Raw genomic sequence first — 17,059 nt, forward strand, 5'->3', positions numbered from 1 at the left:
CCCCCTCCCCTGCTCCACGTGCAAAAAATCCTGTGTAGAACGCAAGATTCAAGATGGAATGCAAGCCAAATGTTTTCACAAGGATTTTCCTTTGGGGTTTGGTTTTTTTGTTGTTGTTTTGGGGTTTTTTTGTTTGTTTGGTTTTGTTTTTTGTTTGTTTGGGTTTAAGTGAAAATTTTGCAGATTGCTCAGATCTGAAACAGGTATGGTCACTCTTGGCAAAAAGACTAACTCAATTATTCCTGATTTTCTATCCATTTGAAGTATGTTTTCCAAAACTAGCAATGCATGGAAAAAGCCAGAGTGAGAACAGGAATATTCAAATTATGTAAAATGACTGCACAATCCGGTGATCAGTTATGTTCATACAAAAAACTTCATTCACTAAGTAGAATCATACCAATACCATACGTAAATTCTTTGCTCAGCAGCATGTGGAGATAACAGCCACCTCCTTAGAACATTATTTTATCCCTTGAGGTCAGTTGCTGTTAGAAGTAAAATCTTTTTGCACAATTTTTTGCCGAACACTTCATTATTCTGTTATTAATAGTTGTTTATGCAAGTGATGGGTTTTGGTGGGTTTGGGGTTTTTTTTTGTTAGTTTGGGTTTTTTTTAAGATTGCAGTGATATCAAAACCAATGCTTCCTACTATAGGAAGGTTGTAGGATTTTTCTTGTTTCAGTCTAATCAACACATTTTCTCTAAAAGTTTTCTTCCACATAACCATGCTGGAGAATGATGTCTGAGATTGGTCTCTGAAATTGTGAACCTTAGAGACACACTGCTATGTAAACTCCTTAATAAATGTCAAGTGAGATATAGTTCTTTAGCTACAGCCAGAAACCACCAATCTTAATATTGCTATCTTAGGAGACTACAATTATATAGTTATGGTAGGTCAACATTTTTATGATGTCATAGTACAGTAAATATTCACTTGGAACTACATTACTAATCAACAGAAATGATGAAACATAATGTGAACAGCTGTGAACATTATCTAGGAAAGATGTATTCTTCATCAGAAAAGTATTTCTAAGGACTTTTAGCATACAAACGCTTCTTCAGAGAAACTTGCAATTTCTTCTCTGGAAAAGAAGAAATTTCACACAGGAAGGAGATTGAATGGTTTCTGATCATAGACTAACTGATGTTGATAACATTTTGGTACTAATAGGTTCACCAGAGAGGAGGAGGAATCAAAAACAGGAACAAGAAACTCTCATCTCCACACTGCCAGGCAGTAGTTTTAAATAAGACAAAAAACAATCTGAAGAAAAAAGCAAAGCTTTTTTTCTTAAATACAATGCACAATTAACGCACAATTAAGTCACAGGACTCACTACCACAGGATTCTGTAGAGGACTAAAAACCAGCAAGAGTAGTTCAATAAGGAACGATATGTGTTAAAAGAATAAGAGAATAACCGAGTGGCTACTAACTGTCATGGTCTGGATAAAATTTTCCTCCTGGAAAGCCTTTAAAATAAATCATAGGGAACACATACTAGAGATCACATACATACTGTTTATTGTGCTAATCCCCATGGCATCTGCTACAACTGCACTAAGACTAGACTACAAGGTAGATGGACCTCAGTTACCAGGAAAACATATCACATCTCCCAATCCTCTGCTCCACACACTAGAATAATAGTTATTTTAGGTCAAACTTGTCTTCTACATACCAAGACTGCTGTCACATTGGTTTGGAAGATACAATTCTTCAACTTTTAAAGAGCCTCTTATGAAGATGTTCTTAGATTTGTATCGGAGATTTTTGAAGACGCATTTGAGAACTTGTTCTCAAAGCAGAAAGTTTGAGAAGAGACAGTCACATGGCTTTGCAAATGCATTTCAGGGAAAGAGCAAGATCAGCCACCTTGTTTTTCAGGTTACAACCCATATGCATCACTTCAATGTGATTATGCACTTGCAGCCTACTTTTAAGAAGCACATAAGAGATTTGATCATCCTTTCCAGCAACATTTAGTTATGTTACAATTTTAAAATATTATTGCCTTTCAGTAACACGACAAAAGTCACATCAATACCAAATCTGTACTTGCTGTGTAGGAAAACAGACTATTTCTATTTTAAAGAATACCTTGTATAAATTCCATTTGCTATTAGCTTTCTAAAAGAGAAACACAGAACCTAGTAAGTAGATTATTCAGGCACATTTGTATTCATCAATATTTGCAGATTCTCAGCATATCCCAGGACTTGTACTTGAACTATGAACTTACAAATGCTGAAGGCAAGAAAAGGACTCCAAGTTCATAAGAACGGATCATCAGTTGGGTGCCATTTTTTTCCAGGGCTCCCCAGGCTGCTTTAGATAGATTGGCACTACAAAGAGAAACAAAGCATTTCAACAAGGCATAATTTTCACAGCAGAAAATGCTTAAGTACCACAGCTGTAGCAATGCACTTCTAGCAGGAGAACTTCAATCAGAACAGTCTTTTCAGAAAAAGTAATTTGGGTGTTATTCCTTATTGCTATTTTTACAGCACAGTGGGAGCAGTAGAGACAATATGTAAGAGGGTATTCATACAACACATGTGGATAATTATACAAGCCTACTTGTGTCATACAGATCTAGAAGACAAATTCAGCCTTTTGAATCTTCTCTCCAGATTTCAGAAAGGAACTTGGTATTTGTAAATAACTTCAATTTCATGACTTAGATCTAACACCAGCTCAATTATGACTAGTTACATAATACATTTAGTACAAAGCATTTTTGCAAGTGTTAAACAATCATTTACTCCTAACATTTTGTTCTTTAATATATTTATGAAAACAAGTATTTATCAAAGAGGTATTTTTGTTTCAATGTGCTATTCAGCACCATGTTGTAGTTAATCCTTCATCAGTATCTTCTGTGAAGTAGATCAAGTTGGGAGTCAAAACCAAATACAATTCTGTTGTCAAAAATACAAAGAGCAAAATACAAAGCTTCAACATTATGTTTTAACTGACAGACATACTGGATGCTTTTTGATAGTAGCAAAGGGTAGACTAGAAGAAACATGAGAAAAAAATAAAAGCAACCATGAATTTCTGTATTAGGTGGACTCAGCATCACATTTGAATGACTTAAATCCTTTCAAAAAGCACCTTAGTCACTACTACTATTGCAGGCAACAGTATTGAGTAATAGAATTTAAAAAGCCAGAATAAAAAGAGGAAAAAATAAAGTAACTGAGCATTTAAGAGTAAGGATAGAAAGATCATAATCTATAGTACGTATGGTTGCACAAAAATCAGTTTTGGCAAAACTGAAACCTATCTGTATTTTTTCATTCACAATAAGACCTTCTCCCTCATGCCAAGAAATTTCTTGCTCCCTCTTTTGGCTTCTTTAAAAACAAACAGAAATGCAAACCTAGACTTCAAGCTAGACTGCTGAACAACTCAATCTGACAAAAGGTCAGATTTCAAATACTAGGTATCTACATGTTTTGTAACAATAAGGCAGCACAAGGAAAAACTTCAGTTTAACCCATATCTATTTTGTACAAACTAGCACATTCATGTACAGCATGTGTTAAAGAAACTTAACCTGAGGTTTAAAAATACTTATCATTTCAGTTGATGCTGAACCCTGAAACTGGCAGTTACAGTTCAGGCAAGATTTTGGTGTGATTGCCAACAGTTCCTGGCATAATCATTTCAATGTGCAGCCCCAAAAGGGGCAATGCAATGAAGAAACATAAAATATGACCAAAAATTCCTATCACTACTTATAGTAGTATGAAGATTATGGCATTATATTTTTGCACCTGGGCCTGCAACTGACAAGAACTTTATATATGACTTTAAGTGAGAGGTGTATGGTTAGTTGTTTACCTTGTAACTAAGAACCATGCAATCTTCTGGAAGTCAGGAGAGGGTCTCATGTACGTCTTAATGTGAGGTATAGCATGACTTCGACCCGAGACTTCTGCTGACCATTTGCTAGAAAAAGAAAAGGAATTATTTTCATATACAGTTTTAGTTTGAGGTCTAAAAAACTCACCATACTACAATGCCATGTTTTGCATAATACCACCCTACACTTGTCACATTTAATACTAATTGCCCCTACAGAAAGGCTGAAAATACTTTATTTAACTGAATTTTTAATCCTGAAATCCAATCTTACTCGTAGTCATAACAGCAGGATTATTTTTTCTTTACAAATATAGACAGACAGATATTCTCCTCAGCGTATCAGGATCTCCTAACAAGTTTTTCCACTCCTCTACTCCAGCTAGCACTTAAGAAACCAAGCCCAAACTTCCAGCCAATATTCCTTCTTTGAAAGCTATCAATGGTTATGCCTTTAAGCAAAGGAGCTTGGCACCAAACTAAACCTCACAAATTTCCCCAAGCTTATTACAATTTATTATGCATGAAGTAGAGGCAGGGAACAATTGATAGATTGTTGACACTACCCTTCCTCTTCCCTTTTCTGTGCCCCTAAGCCACTAAGAAATTTGAGGGCTTAAGAGAGAAGAGGTCTTATCTATGTGTATATATTAAAAACTAGTTTAAAACAACAAGCCATTGCTGGGGTAATTCAGCATCAATGTTACAGAACTAAACTGTAAGCAAGCAGTAAGTATATGTATGTAACTGAAGTTATGTAATCATGGTATTTGGAAACACTTTCCACCCACAGCTGTTAGTCCTCACTCAAAATCAGGAAGAAGGCTTCCAAATACACCTTCCTCCACCCAGAGACTTTTCTTTCCTCAGTTTCGAATACAATAGGCTCTGGTTGTCACAGTCTTGTTTCCCTAGTTTAGCATTCTGTTCTAAAAGGCAAATAAAAAAGAATCGATCAGCTCTGAAAAACCTCTTAAGTGAACTGTGTTTGTTTAAAAGCCTAAGAAACCTGAAGTGGAAGGGCTGGAATTATTTACTGAAGTTGACTTCCAGGACTAACTTTCACATTAGTTAAGAGGCTTTGCAGTTCAGGGATCAAGACCTACTTACTTTAAACAACCCTATCCTCTGGTAAAGGAAGGAAAACTGTTTTTGAGAACTGGTCCTGTAAACCTAAAGGGCAAGAGCTGAAACACTGTATGCATGTTTGTGCAAACTAGACATCTTTATATTTTGATGCAAGCCACACTGAAGTCTGTTTCTGAAGAACAGACTAAGATATGTATGATACAGAAACTTGTGCTCCCCTACAGAACTCTACACTTGCCATACATACAGATTCTAAGTCTATACCATAACTCAACAGCTCTTGTTAATAGCTTTTATCTTACAACTGACAGTTTAGGCAAACATTATCTTTAAGTTTAAGGCACAAAAATAATTAGGTAACTACTGAAATTGTAGAAATGAAGACCAGAAAAAAATAGTAGAATTGGGAACTGAACACAGATTTTCTTTAGCTCTATCTTGCTGCCTTACTTGAGGACAAACTTCTCCCCCCACTATTAACTGCAATAATTTTGAGATTAGTATCTCAGTTTACTGCCTTTTTGCCTCCTTATCTTTGACAGATACTGTGTTTTAGCAGTATTACCCCTTCTCTTTGATTTACTAACCACAGTAATCTAACTGCAGTTAGTCTCAATTACAAGTGGTTGAAACTGTTACTCCAGAAGTTAAAATCAGAAAGGGGAGCATACATTTTGGCCACATTTTCTTTAGCAGGACAAAAATATATAAGGACAAAAGGAGGAAAGAAAGTGATTATGTTCTCCAACGAGGTTTCGGGGGGGGGGGGGGGGGGGGAAGAGGTTGTTGTGCTGTTGGTGTTTTGGGTTTTTTTAAAATAATTACCTCATTAAAAACTCAGATTCTTTTAGTAAAAGCATTATTAGCAAAGAAGTATTTAAGAAGCGTTTTCTCTTCAACCTAAAAGTCAGCTTATCTTCAAACTGCATAATGGAATGATAAACCAAAATAACTGGAAGGGGTTTCAGATGAGTACAATATCTCATTTAATCTATTCTTAATACAGCTAAATTTCAACTTCACCATGGAACTTTCCTGGCATATTTTAGGAAAAAAAAAGTCAAAACAGATTACAAAAAGCCTGAAGTAAAATACAAGAGCAGTGGCTTTGCACAGCAAGGATGAGAGCATATGTCAATATAACAATTTCAGGCTACTTCTAGTCAAATTGACTTAACATGTTTTAAGCTGTAAACTTTTCATCAGAATGCAGCTGGCAGAGCATGTACACAGGACTGATCTCATGTTGCAGTAAACTTCAGGAATATTCAGTATCAGAGATAAATACGGTAAGGTAAATGAAACTAGCTTTGAGAAATATTATGGAGCAAAACCACAACTTGAAGTAGTTATTTTTCTGACAGTTAGAGGTCATGGTACCATGTAAGCTAAAAGCTCAGGTGTGGGGTGAAGAAAAGGAGTTATACAAGTAGGTGTTATCAGAATATGAACAGTAAAACATGAAAGCCTTTTTGCTATTTTTTTATTCTTTTACACCCCTAGGACTAGAACTCTGTATCTATAATACAGCTTAACACTAACTTTAGACCACTAATCCTGACATTTTTACTAGTAACTTGCTGCTACTTCATCCCTCCCAGTCTTTTGTGGCATTTCAATCAGCAGCTTTTCTTTTTTCTTTTTTATTACACAGCCTCTAATGTGATTATTAAGTGCACTGAATTAAAGAGGTAATCTACATTCCAACTCTTAAAATGCAACAGCTTTTGCCCCTCCCATCCCTTTATTTTTCCAATAGCTATTTTTGAGTTTCACATAATTTGGTTTTTTTTGGGAAGGGAGAAGGGGAAAAATGTTCTTTACCATGAATAAGGTATCTTTTGCAATATAGAAAATACTCTGGACTCACTTGTAAGCATTCACATTTTTAGTGCAGTGCAAGTTGTTGCTTTTATATCTACTTTACTTGCAAAATTTCTTAAGTATGTTTTAAACATTTGATAAATATTTGTTTTACTCTGATGAATTTTTGAGTTTGAAAGGGAGACTACACTGCAATCACAGTGCATTTAGCTGGAAGACATATAGCAAGCATCAATTGCCACCAATGTCTGATATTTCTGGCACAAGTGAGGTAAAGGAGCAGACAGAGGCCCCTTTACAAGTGGAGCTAAGAGATGAGGAAGCCAGATAATCCTAACATCCTGAAAATTAATCTGTGCAGACAGTCAGCCCCTAAGCAGAGCCAGGAATAACTCATTTTCTACAACACCACCTCTTTCATCATTTAGTTCTTACTTCAAATAGTAAATGGGCTTTCCATCTCAAGATACTGGCAACAAGGCTTGAGCATAATTAAAACAACTCACACCAGTAGTCTCAAACATAAGAGAACAGTAGGTCCTCTGTGTAAATGCTCCATATCTCATCTTTTATGATATTAGGGGAACAACACTGTAGTTCTTTGAACTGAGAAGAAAGATGTTCTTCAAAACTCTACAGACCTAGAGAATACATAAAGCTCTAATACAACTACTTTTGTAGACTTGTCAACAAGTCAAACTCTTGTCAAACCAACTTCCTCCGTTCTTTGAAAATAAAAATTTCACAAGGTAACTGCACAAACATAAGGCATGTGGTATTAAAAGACAATCAATTACAATGAGCATTAAAATACAATGTTATGTATTGTTAAAGCTGATCAACTGTTTCAAAATCAGCAATTAACAGAAATCATTAAGCATTGCAAATCTCTCCTTATCAATTAGTAATACTGAATACTGAAAGGAAAAAACAGCAACCCTACCAGAGAGAAAACTGAACAAATTGCACTATTTACACAGTAGCTAATCAAAACAGTCTAGGAATCATTCGCTATGATCAGAAATCTGAAATCAATATTAAGCTTAGTCACCTTATTCTTTTGAGAAAGTACTTTGAGAAATTTGCAAAATTACAATTCAGAGCTGCATTATAGGTTAGTTAAATACACTCAACTGGCAGAAAAGAGAAAAGCAGCCCACAGACATTATAAAAGTCATATGCCTGGGGCAGAGTTCTACCTCTTTGGGTGAGACTATAGGACACCATTTTCCAACTCCATTAATCTCTCCCTACTTGTAAAAAGGAGCTATTCCTTCTCCTTTACTGTAAGTATAAAAGTATTTATCTTCTTTCAACTCCAGTAGGTTCCCTAGTTTCTTGCTGGTTTTGTATTATCTTCCAGTAAGGTAAAGACAAATTTCTCTAGTCCCTCTACTGCCCAAAGTTTTGCATTATGGCTAGTCTTTAAAATAGCTCATCTTATATTTAATCCTATTGAAACAGGACCTACCACTTTCTCTGTGTCTCAGGTTACCACATATAAGCTGCTGTATGTCATCTGCTCTACGGTAACAGCTTACAGGCAGGCTGTCCTCAAGGGCTAGCATCTTCTGCTACTACAGGGTAAGAATCTGCATCTGGGTAGTCACTACAGAGCCATTATGCAGGGCCACTCATCATCTGCAACCAATTTGACAGATGAATTTAAAACAGCCCTTCTGTTGCCAGAGCAGGACCCTAGGATGCCCAATGAGACAGGTATGTGGGTGTTTTCTCATTGAACAGTAATAAAACAATGAATGATCTCATTATCAAGTAACATTCTGTGCACTAAATAAGAGACTACACTAAGAGACTAACCAACAGAAGGTTACACTTTTCTTCCAGTAAGATTCTCATGAGGCATATACTTATAGAAACTGAATTAAGGTTGCACAAACACCCCCAGTTTTATGGCCTCCTCACTTTTTGAATCATGACTGAACAATCTTGAAGTCTTGAAGGTGTTTGTAGCCTTCTTCCTTTGCTGAATGTGCTCAGAGGGCACACTTCAAAGGCAGAAGACAAAGCCTCGTGTCTTTCTGTTCCAGTTGCATTCCTTGGACATTGACCAGTAAGGCTCACAGCAGCAATCATGTTCACTCCAGAAAGGAGTATGCTCTCTGCAACTAGCAATTGTGTATATATTCAGAGTGCTGAGAATACAACTTCACACACTCTTACTTAGATACGGGTAAACTACCTTATTGGAACAACTTTCACCTGGAAGAGTTAAAAGTTTCTGGTAAAAGGGGGAGTTGTAGTTTCTAAGAGGTTACAAGATTTAGGTTTTTTGTTTTGCACAGATCAAAAAAACCCACAACTTTTCCTATTGTTCTCAAAACACGCTTAAGCTTTTAAAGATTCAGCCTGAGGGAGACATCTGGCATGGCATGTGTCAGACTGTTAGAATTTGGCAAAATTAGTAGCATGTGAAAATAGAAGTTCTTAATGGAAAACGTCAGGCACCTTTAACAAAAGATGATATTACCATAAGGGACTGAGAATTTTTGCAGCAGGACTGCTGCACTCAAAAAACAAACAAAAAAGCCTTCCTAACACTGTTGTGGTTCAGTTGAAATCCTGTTAATGCCAAGGCACAAGTGGGAAAGTGAAATACAACTGTAAATAAAAAAAGGAAAAAAGAAGAGTAACATTATTCCAGTTTAGAGAAGGAAAGCTTAAATAGAAGTTTACAGAATCCAAAATCTGGTAGTGTCCTCCATTAGCAACAGCATCCCGTATCTTTTTTACAGGTAAATAGCACGTTTTGACTATGTTCTGGAGACAAGACCAGCAGATAAGAAACTTAAGGCTTTTATTTTAAGGAGTTTAATAATATCATGCTTCTCACCACTTCCCCTTAATTTGCTTTTAACACTCAAGCATTACAGCATTGTAAGTTTAAACATACAGTCTAAGGAAGAAAAAAAAAAAAACATTCAAAGCATTGAGTTCTACTTACTGAAAATAGGAATGCAGCCACAGCTGTTTCTGTGCTGTCTGTATACTGTATGGAAGTGAGCCACCAGCTTAAGGAAAAAAAACACCAAACATGTACATTTATATTTTGAATGACATTTTAAAAGCAGCAAGCATTGTGGGGAATAAGCTATCTGTACTATCCTCATGACTTATTTTCATAAAATGGTTAAATGCTCCAATAGTATAAAATGATATATAGTTGGGTTTTTTTTTCATTCTTACAATTTACTAAGTTACTCACTACATAGCAGATTTACACTAGGAAAGAGAAACAGTATACAGGCTATACAATTAAGTCCTCTTAGAAGATAGGTGCTTATGGGTAATTTTTTGTTATGATACCACCTGATATCATCAGATTAGAATCATTACCCATACAAGCTAAAGGGAATAAAACAAGCAGCTTTCAGAAAAAGAAACCAAACAAAAACCCTCCCAAACCACAAAACCAAAAGAATACAAAAAACCATCAACCAACATTATCAACATTATTTTAAAAAAGCAATAACTTCTCTGATGAAATTGTATTTGTATTGATTTGGCCTTTGGCTAATGCATGTTGTGATTTCTTGAAATGGATTTAACAAAGAAGAATCAGCCATGGCATACTGAGTTATATTAGTGTTGCATATCAAAAACATGATGCAAAACCTACTGCATTCAACCTGTCCTAGAAGACACTACAAGGACCTGTTACAAAAGCTTTACTACTCTCACAAATGCACTAACTGCAGGAGTCCATGGAGCTGTTAATTTGCACAAATACAGAGTTACATAATTCACTAAGTTATTTCACAATATGAAAGAAATGACAGTAACAAGGCGTTGTGCAGATTGCATCTCTGACTTTCAAGAGTATCAACTTTGCTAAACAGATGCTGTAGACAACCAGATGTATTTCAAAAGACTCTTACTTGTAGAAATGATAGATACCTGTAAACTCACTAGCTGCAGTTTCTACATATGTCCAAACACTGCTCAATTCCGAAGAAAGATAGAGAGCTGAAAGCATTCTTGCTAGCCCTGTGTTCAAATTCCATCAACTGTTAGAAGAGTTCAACAGCTACTCTACTTCATACGACACAGGAGCATAGGTATTTGGCTTGGAACAAAAACACATGTTCATGGATTCAGCAATGCCAAAGAATCATTGAATTGCTGAAGCTGGAAGCACCCTCTGGAGATCATCTAGAATAACTCCTTGCTCAAAGCAGGGTCAAACAGAGCATGTTGCTCAGTACAGTATCCTGTCAGGTTTTGAGTATCTCCAAGAATGGAGGCTCTCCAACCTCTCTGAGCAACCTGTTCCATTTAAACATCAGAACACATTTTTGCTGTAAGGGTACACAGGAATCTCCTGTATCTCAATTTATGTCCATTGCCTCTTGTTCTTTCACTGGTCACCATGCAAAGAATCTGCCTCTATTTTGCATCCTCCTATCAGATATTTATACACATTGATAGAGTCTCCCAGGAAAGTTCTCTTCTCCAGGTTATCCAGCTCTCTCAGCCTCTCCTTGTATGACAGATGCACCAATCCCTTATTCATCTTTGTGGCCTTTTGCTGGACTTGGTTCAGCATGTCCACATCTGTCTTGTACCGGGAAGCCAACAACTGGACACAGCACTCCAGATGTGATCTGACCAGTGCTAAATAGAGGGGATGGGTCACCTCCTGACAACGTGCCTACTATGCCCGGTATGCTGTTGGCCTTCTTGCCACAAGGGTGCACTGCTGGCTCATCTTCAGCTTGGTCACCACCAGCACTCCCAGGTCTTTTTCTGCAGAGCTGCTTTCCCACCAGTCAACCCCTAGTGTGTACTGATGCCTGGGATTCTTGCCCCAGCACAGTACTTTGCACTTCCCTCTGTTGAACTGCATGAGGTTCCTGTCAGCCCATTTCTCCAGCCTGTACAGTCCCTCTGAATGGCAGCACAATCACCTGATACATCAACCACCGCTCTTGAGTTTGCATCATTTGCAAACTCACTTAGGGTGTACTCTGCCCCACCATCCAGGTTGTTAATGAAGATATTAAATGCATGGCCCCAGTGTCAATGCTTGGCACACACCACCACTAGTGGCTGACCTCCAGCTGGCCTTTGTGCCATCGATCGCAACCACTGAGGCCTGGCAGTTAAGCCAGTTTCCATTCCACCTCCCTGTCCACTCATGCAGTCTGTACTTTATCAGGCTGTCTGTAATGTTACAGGAGACGGCATCGAAAGTCTTATTAAAGTTAAGAAACAACATCCAGAGCACTCCTTTCATTCATCAAGCCAGTCATCTCATTATAGAAGTACATCAGGTTAATTAAGCATAATTTCTCCTTTATAAATCCATGCTGACTACTCCCAATCACCTTGTCCATCATATGTTCAGAAATGGTTTCCAGGATTCTTTGCTCCACCATGTTCCCAGGAATAAAGGTGAGGCTGACAGGCCTACAGTTTCTCAGATCCTCCTTCTTACCCTTCCTGAAGGCAGGAAAGAATTACTTTTTCAGTCCTCATCAATCTCTTCCAATTGCCTTGACCTTTTGAAGACTAATCAAAACCAGCCTCACATTGACGTCAGCCAGCTCCCTTAGCATGACAGGTGTAACCCAGGTAAGTCCTTGCTTTTGAGAAACAGAAGCTTCGCTGCATCAGAATACTACAGTACCTCTTCCTCTTTCAGGTTGGCTGGGACTATGCTTTCTATACAAATATATTGACTTCATGAACACAAACATGGGAGGACTGAACAGAACAATTGCAGATTACCATATTAAAAAAATTACTAATGAGTAGTGAAACATCTTATTCTCCTCTGTATCTGATGTGCAGGATGACACTGCAAAGAAAACACAAGGAGGAGAACTTGGCACACTCAAATCTGAATTTTCTGCCAAAATGAAGTATGACTGGAGTTAGAACAGTGAGCAAGAGCTGTTTTTTCCTATACAGCAACATATGAACATGGCTATACAGACTGAAACATTATAGGCAAATGCCCACAAAGCTTTTTCTATTCAATCACAATAAGAGAGATGGAGTCAGAGCTCCAGTATCAGTAATAAAAGGGTTCTACTGCCACCTATTCTACCAAGTTCTCAGCAAGAAGACAACTTCAGGTTCATTGAGCATCAACCACTGAAGTGATTTTGCAGGACATTATGACCATAAAAAGCTAATAAATAGAGGTTCATGTGCTTACCAGGATAGCCTTCCAGACTTTGCCTCACGTTGTTCACAGTCGGATAAACCTTCATGGGGGGGGGGGGGGAGGTAACTTGATCACAGCTCTAAATACACAAGGTGTCAATTTTCGAACAAAAATCACCTTAAAGAAAACTTACAGGGGGGCGGGGGGGATGACAACGACATCAAAACTTTAAAAGCTTCATTTTTCAGAATGAATAAAATTACACTGCAGCTTAAAACTAGTTGTGTGCCAGTAACAAAGAAATTCTTTAATATTTTTGCCACTCTTGCAGAGCCTACCAAAATTAGCTAGCAAGACTCAAACAATCCTGCTTCAACCACTTCCATGGTGGTCAAAGTAAGCTCTTAACATTATTTTATGAGATTTTTAGACTCATATCTCAAATATGAGTATACAGGGGCAATTAGCACATGCTAAGGGCATAGTTTGACAACATTTGCTCCTTGATTTAAGAAGCTCCTGCCACAAACTTGTTTCTGCCCCTCCTCTTATTTGGTTATTAGCACAATTAACCAGGTTATAAAATAATTTGGTTTATGTATTAATCACTCAAGGTTCAGTTACATCTCGGTAGCAGAAACAGTTGTATCTACAAAACTCAATGGAAGACAAGCTATAGAATAAGAATATAATTTTGATTAGATTATATATACACTCTAGTGTCATGCAGATGGAAATTATAGTACATTTTTATAGTGTACCATACACAAGTGTCACTAAGGGGGATCCTTATGATTTCAGGACAAAAGCTACATTAATGTCCTCCAAAAGTTAAAAGCAAGTCAATGACTAAGATTTAAACAAGTGAATAAATGTTAAATAAAGGAGGCTAGCATCTAAAAGGCATACCAAATGAATTGGAACATCACATTTAAGGAGAGTTGTCACACTGCTGCCTGCAGCCACCAGGCTCTCCTGGAACTCCGAGCACAGCCATTTGGACCCATCAGCTCCCATTGAACCAATGCTTGAGAACTGTCCAACAACAGGCCAGGACTCCTGTGCTGGTATTGACGAAGCATGCTCTTTCAAAAGCTAGTGAGGGAAATTAAAACAGTTAGACTTCCGCAGGTAAAGAATACCTTAATTAGTGGTTTTATATTGCTTCTGATATAATAAATTCTCTGTAATTCACTTCTGACAACAAAAGATATTAACATTCATACTATCTATATAACTTTGCAATAAAAAAAGTCATCAGGCTCTCCAAATAAACCCACTGTTCCTTCAAGAGAAGATCAAACATCACAAGTTTTATCCAAAAGCACAGAAGCCAACCATTAAATAATGGGTAAAAAGAATGCTAGCAGCTCTTCCTAAAAACACGAAACATTAGCTTCAGAAGTCACAATAAATTAAACAACTAAATCTTTTTATATTTGGTGGTTGTTGGCCATAAAATTCCTCTCATATCCTAAAGCCCCAGCTACAATAGAAGCCTACAATAAGAAGGGAAAAAAAGAACAATTGAAGAGAAAATTAAAATAATCCTTTTAGAGGAGTTCTTTAGCTGTGAATGGAATTTAAAGTCACATTAAAAACAGATGGATACAGACACATATTAAATTATATGTAGTGGCTAGCTTCTTCCACCTCTAGAGAGGACACAACTAAATGGCTTCCATCAGTGTAGTGTCAGCAGGTCTATCTGCATTGTCACTAGAAAAATTAATCTTTTTAATCACAGAAACATTTGCCACAAGACCATCTTTACAGGCTTTTTCTGGTTTATGTTGTTTTCATTCAGTGTCTTCCTAGGCAAAAACACATGCAGACAACACATATCAGAAAAGGCAAGCTCTTTACGAGCAAGGGGAGGTCTAAAAGAGTAACCTTATGTTGAAAAGCAATGTGATAAAAAGACATTTTGTAAGTCATTGAAATTTGCCATGAACAGCATTAGAATTCCATGTAAAAATTCACAATGGAATTTGAAATAATGCCACTTCAGCAGGAGGTGCAGGTTGAAAATTCCCCAATTATGAGAGGCATTTAACAGATGACAAAATACCTTACCTGATTCTAAATAAATACTGAAAAAGAAGGGGCCCTATGAACTTGAGTCATGTAATCTTGTATGAAGATTTACCATTGTGGCTTATATAAATAACGTGAGGGGGCGGGGGTAAAAAATTCATGTTCCTAATTATTCAGTTCATTAATAATAATAATAAAAAACCCCCAAGATCTTAGAAACGTAGTAGAACAAAACTAAAAACCTGACTGAATTGATGACATCTGCTATGTGCAAACTGATTTTTAATTTGATGGGTTTTTGCCAGGTCATTAGGGAAAGAGAAACTGTAATAGCCCTTAACATTTAAGTAAATAAAATAAGCCTGTTCCCTATGTGCAGGCAAGTCTGTATCAACACATCTTTCCTCTGCGAGTGCCTTTAAAAAAGGCTATATTTGGTTCCCAGTCACAGAAGACTGGATTTTGGTAGTGTCACACTGGTTAGAAACACCAACAGCAGATAGGAAGTCATTTGAGTAACGGTGACTCCTCAGATATCTGTAAGCACATGACAACTCAGACCACAAGCTGACCATGGTAATAATGCCCAGGAATATTATGTGCATAGTCTACACTGTCATAAATTTCAAGCTTATGTTATTGCTAACTTAAACTGTAACAATGTATTAAAAGATTGCTGATCATAGCTAGAAAAATTGAAAGCAATTAAAGAACAGTCTTCAAAATTATATGTACATTTAAAAGGATATTAATAAAAAAGGTTAGTTTTAGTACCTTTCTGAGCCTAAGATGACCCCACTTTTCTTTATCACTACCTTGATATCGTCCAGGGGTAGAACCAAGCAGATACACTCTACAGAAACAAAAAACCACCAAGTTATTTGCAGCTATGGGGTGTTTTGGTTTGTAAAGCATTAAGGTATTTAAGTAAAACTATCAGCAAGGTTGAACATAGAAGTGCAACCAGAAATATTTAATCTTTCATACTTAAGATTTACAATACAATGAAAAGTGGATTTTCAGCTGTATAATTTATTACTAGCATTCTATATGCTGTCATGCACCATGAGGCTGTTCTACAGCCTAGACAAGAACTGCATCTATTTCTGTGTACAGAAATGCAGAAGGCAGATTATGTTAGCAATAAACGCAAATAGTTTGTTTGACACAGAACTGGACATATAATTTTGAGTAAAGCCCATCTATTGCTACATCCAAATCAGCAGATTCAGGTATGAGATTTCATTTGGGCACCTAATAGTTCAGATGCAAAGTACAGCTTTTTCAACTGTCTTCCTAATAATGGTTTAGTAGCCTGTTTGACTTTGCCCTGAAAACAGAAGACACCTGCCCAGAGTCACAACAAACAGATGTTTTAAGAAGTTGTTCCTTACTGCATCTCATGCCTAGCTTTATTTATGAATGAATCTCCTATATATTTTATATGGCAAGGAACCGATCCTTATCCTAACAAGTGACTCTTCCCTAACCCACACATAAACTCACATCAGCTAGGGCTCAGCCAACCTGTCCAAACTCATGACCAAGCGACTAACAACAGTAGCTCAGGCTGTTAGTTCACCTGACTATAAGGTACATTTTTTTTTTTTTACCCCCTCCAATCTTGTAAGACTCCATGTAAAGAAAAAAGCACATTTTTTTATTTTATGTATTAAGCTAGACAATGCTTCAGTCTCTATTTCCACCACAGTTTATGACCTTTTTCAGCTTTTCTTTTCAACAAACTTTTGCCAGCTTATAAAACTGCTATTAAGCAGCCAGGGAGATTTACAGTTTCTAAAGTATTTCAGTGGAAATGCAGGATGTATTTTTTAGAAGTAAATCAAGCATCCTGAATTATGTTAAGTAATATCAGCAAAGTGATATTAGAGAAGCCTGTTTCAAGACAAAGTATATTATTATTTAATATAACACTGCCTACCAGACACAATCCATGCCTATTAACAGGCAAAATTCTATACATATGTATGTGGATTGAACTTCACCTTATAGATACAGAAGGCTATGCTTAATAAAATCCCCATTATAATAACCTTTGCTTACATGATCCCTCTTACATGACAAACCCAAACAAC

At 36.9% G+C, this 17,059-nt stretch overlaps 1 protein-coding gene across 4 annotated transcripts in view; it reads right to left on the reverse strand.

Annotated features, from left to right (window-relative positions):
• TDP1 (tyrosyl-DNA phosphodiesterase 1) overlaps positions 1–17,059 on the reverse strand; it is a 50,727-nt gene that overhangs the window by 22,022 nt on the left and 11,646 nt on the right. For 3 of the 4 annotated variants that reach the window (XM_075030007.1, XM_075030006.1, XM_075030005.1), the window contains exons 9-14: positions 15,738–15,816; positions 13,836–14,021; positions 12,978–13,065; positions 9,759–9,825; positions 3,860–3,967; positions 2,253–2,355 (exon numbers count right to left, since the gene is read on the reverse strand). In XM_075030007.1, coding sequence (XP_074886108.1) covers positions 2,253–2,355; positions 3,860–3,967; positions 9,759–9,825; positions 12,978–13,065; positions 13,836–14,021; positions 15,738–15,816 — 631 coding nt within the window. The remainder of the gene's footprint in view (positions 1–2,252; positions 2,356–3,859; positions 3,968–9,758; positions 9,826–12,977; positions 13,066–13,835; positions 14,022–15,737; positions 15,817–17,059) is intronic. The other variant, XM_075030008.1, reaches the window with a different exon arrangement.

This window comes from Buteo buteo, chromosome 6 (assembly GCF_964188355.1).
Source record: "Buteo buteo chromosome 6, bButBut1.hap1.1, whole genome shotgun sequence".
Classification (NCBI taxonomy): Eukaryota; Metazoa; Chordata; class Aves; order Accipitriformes; family Accipitridae; genus Buteo; species Buteo buteo.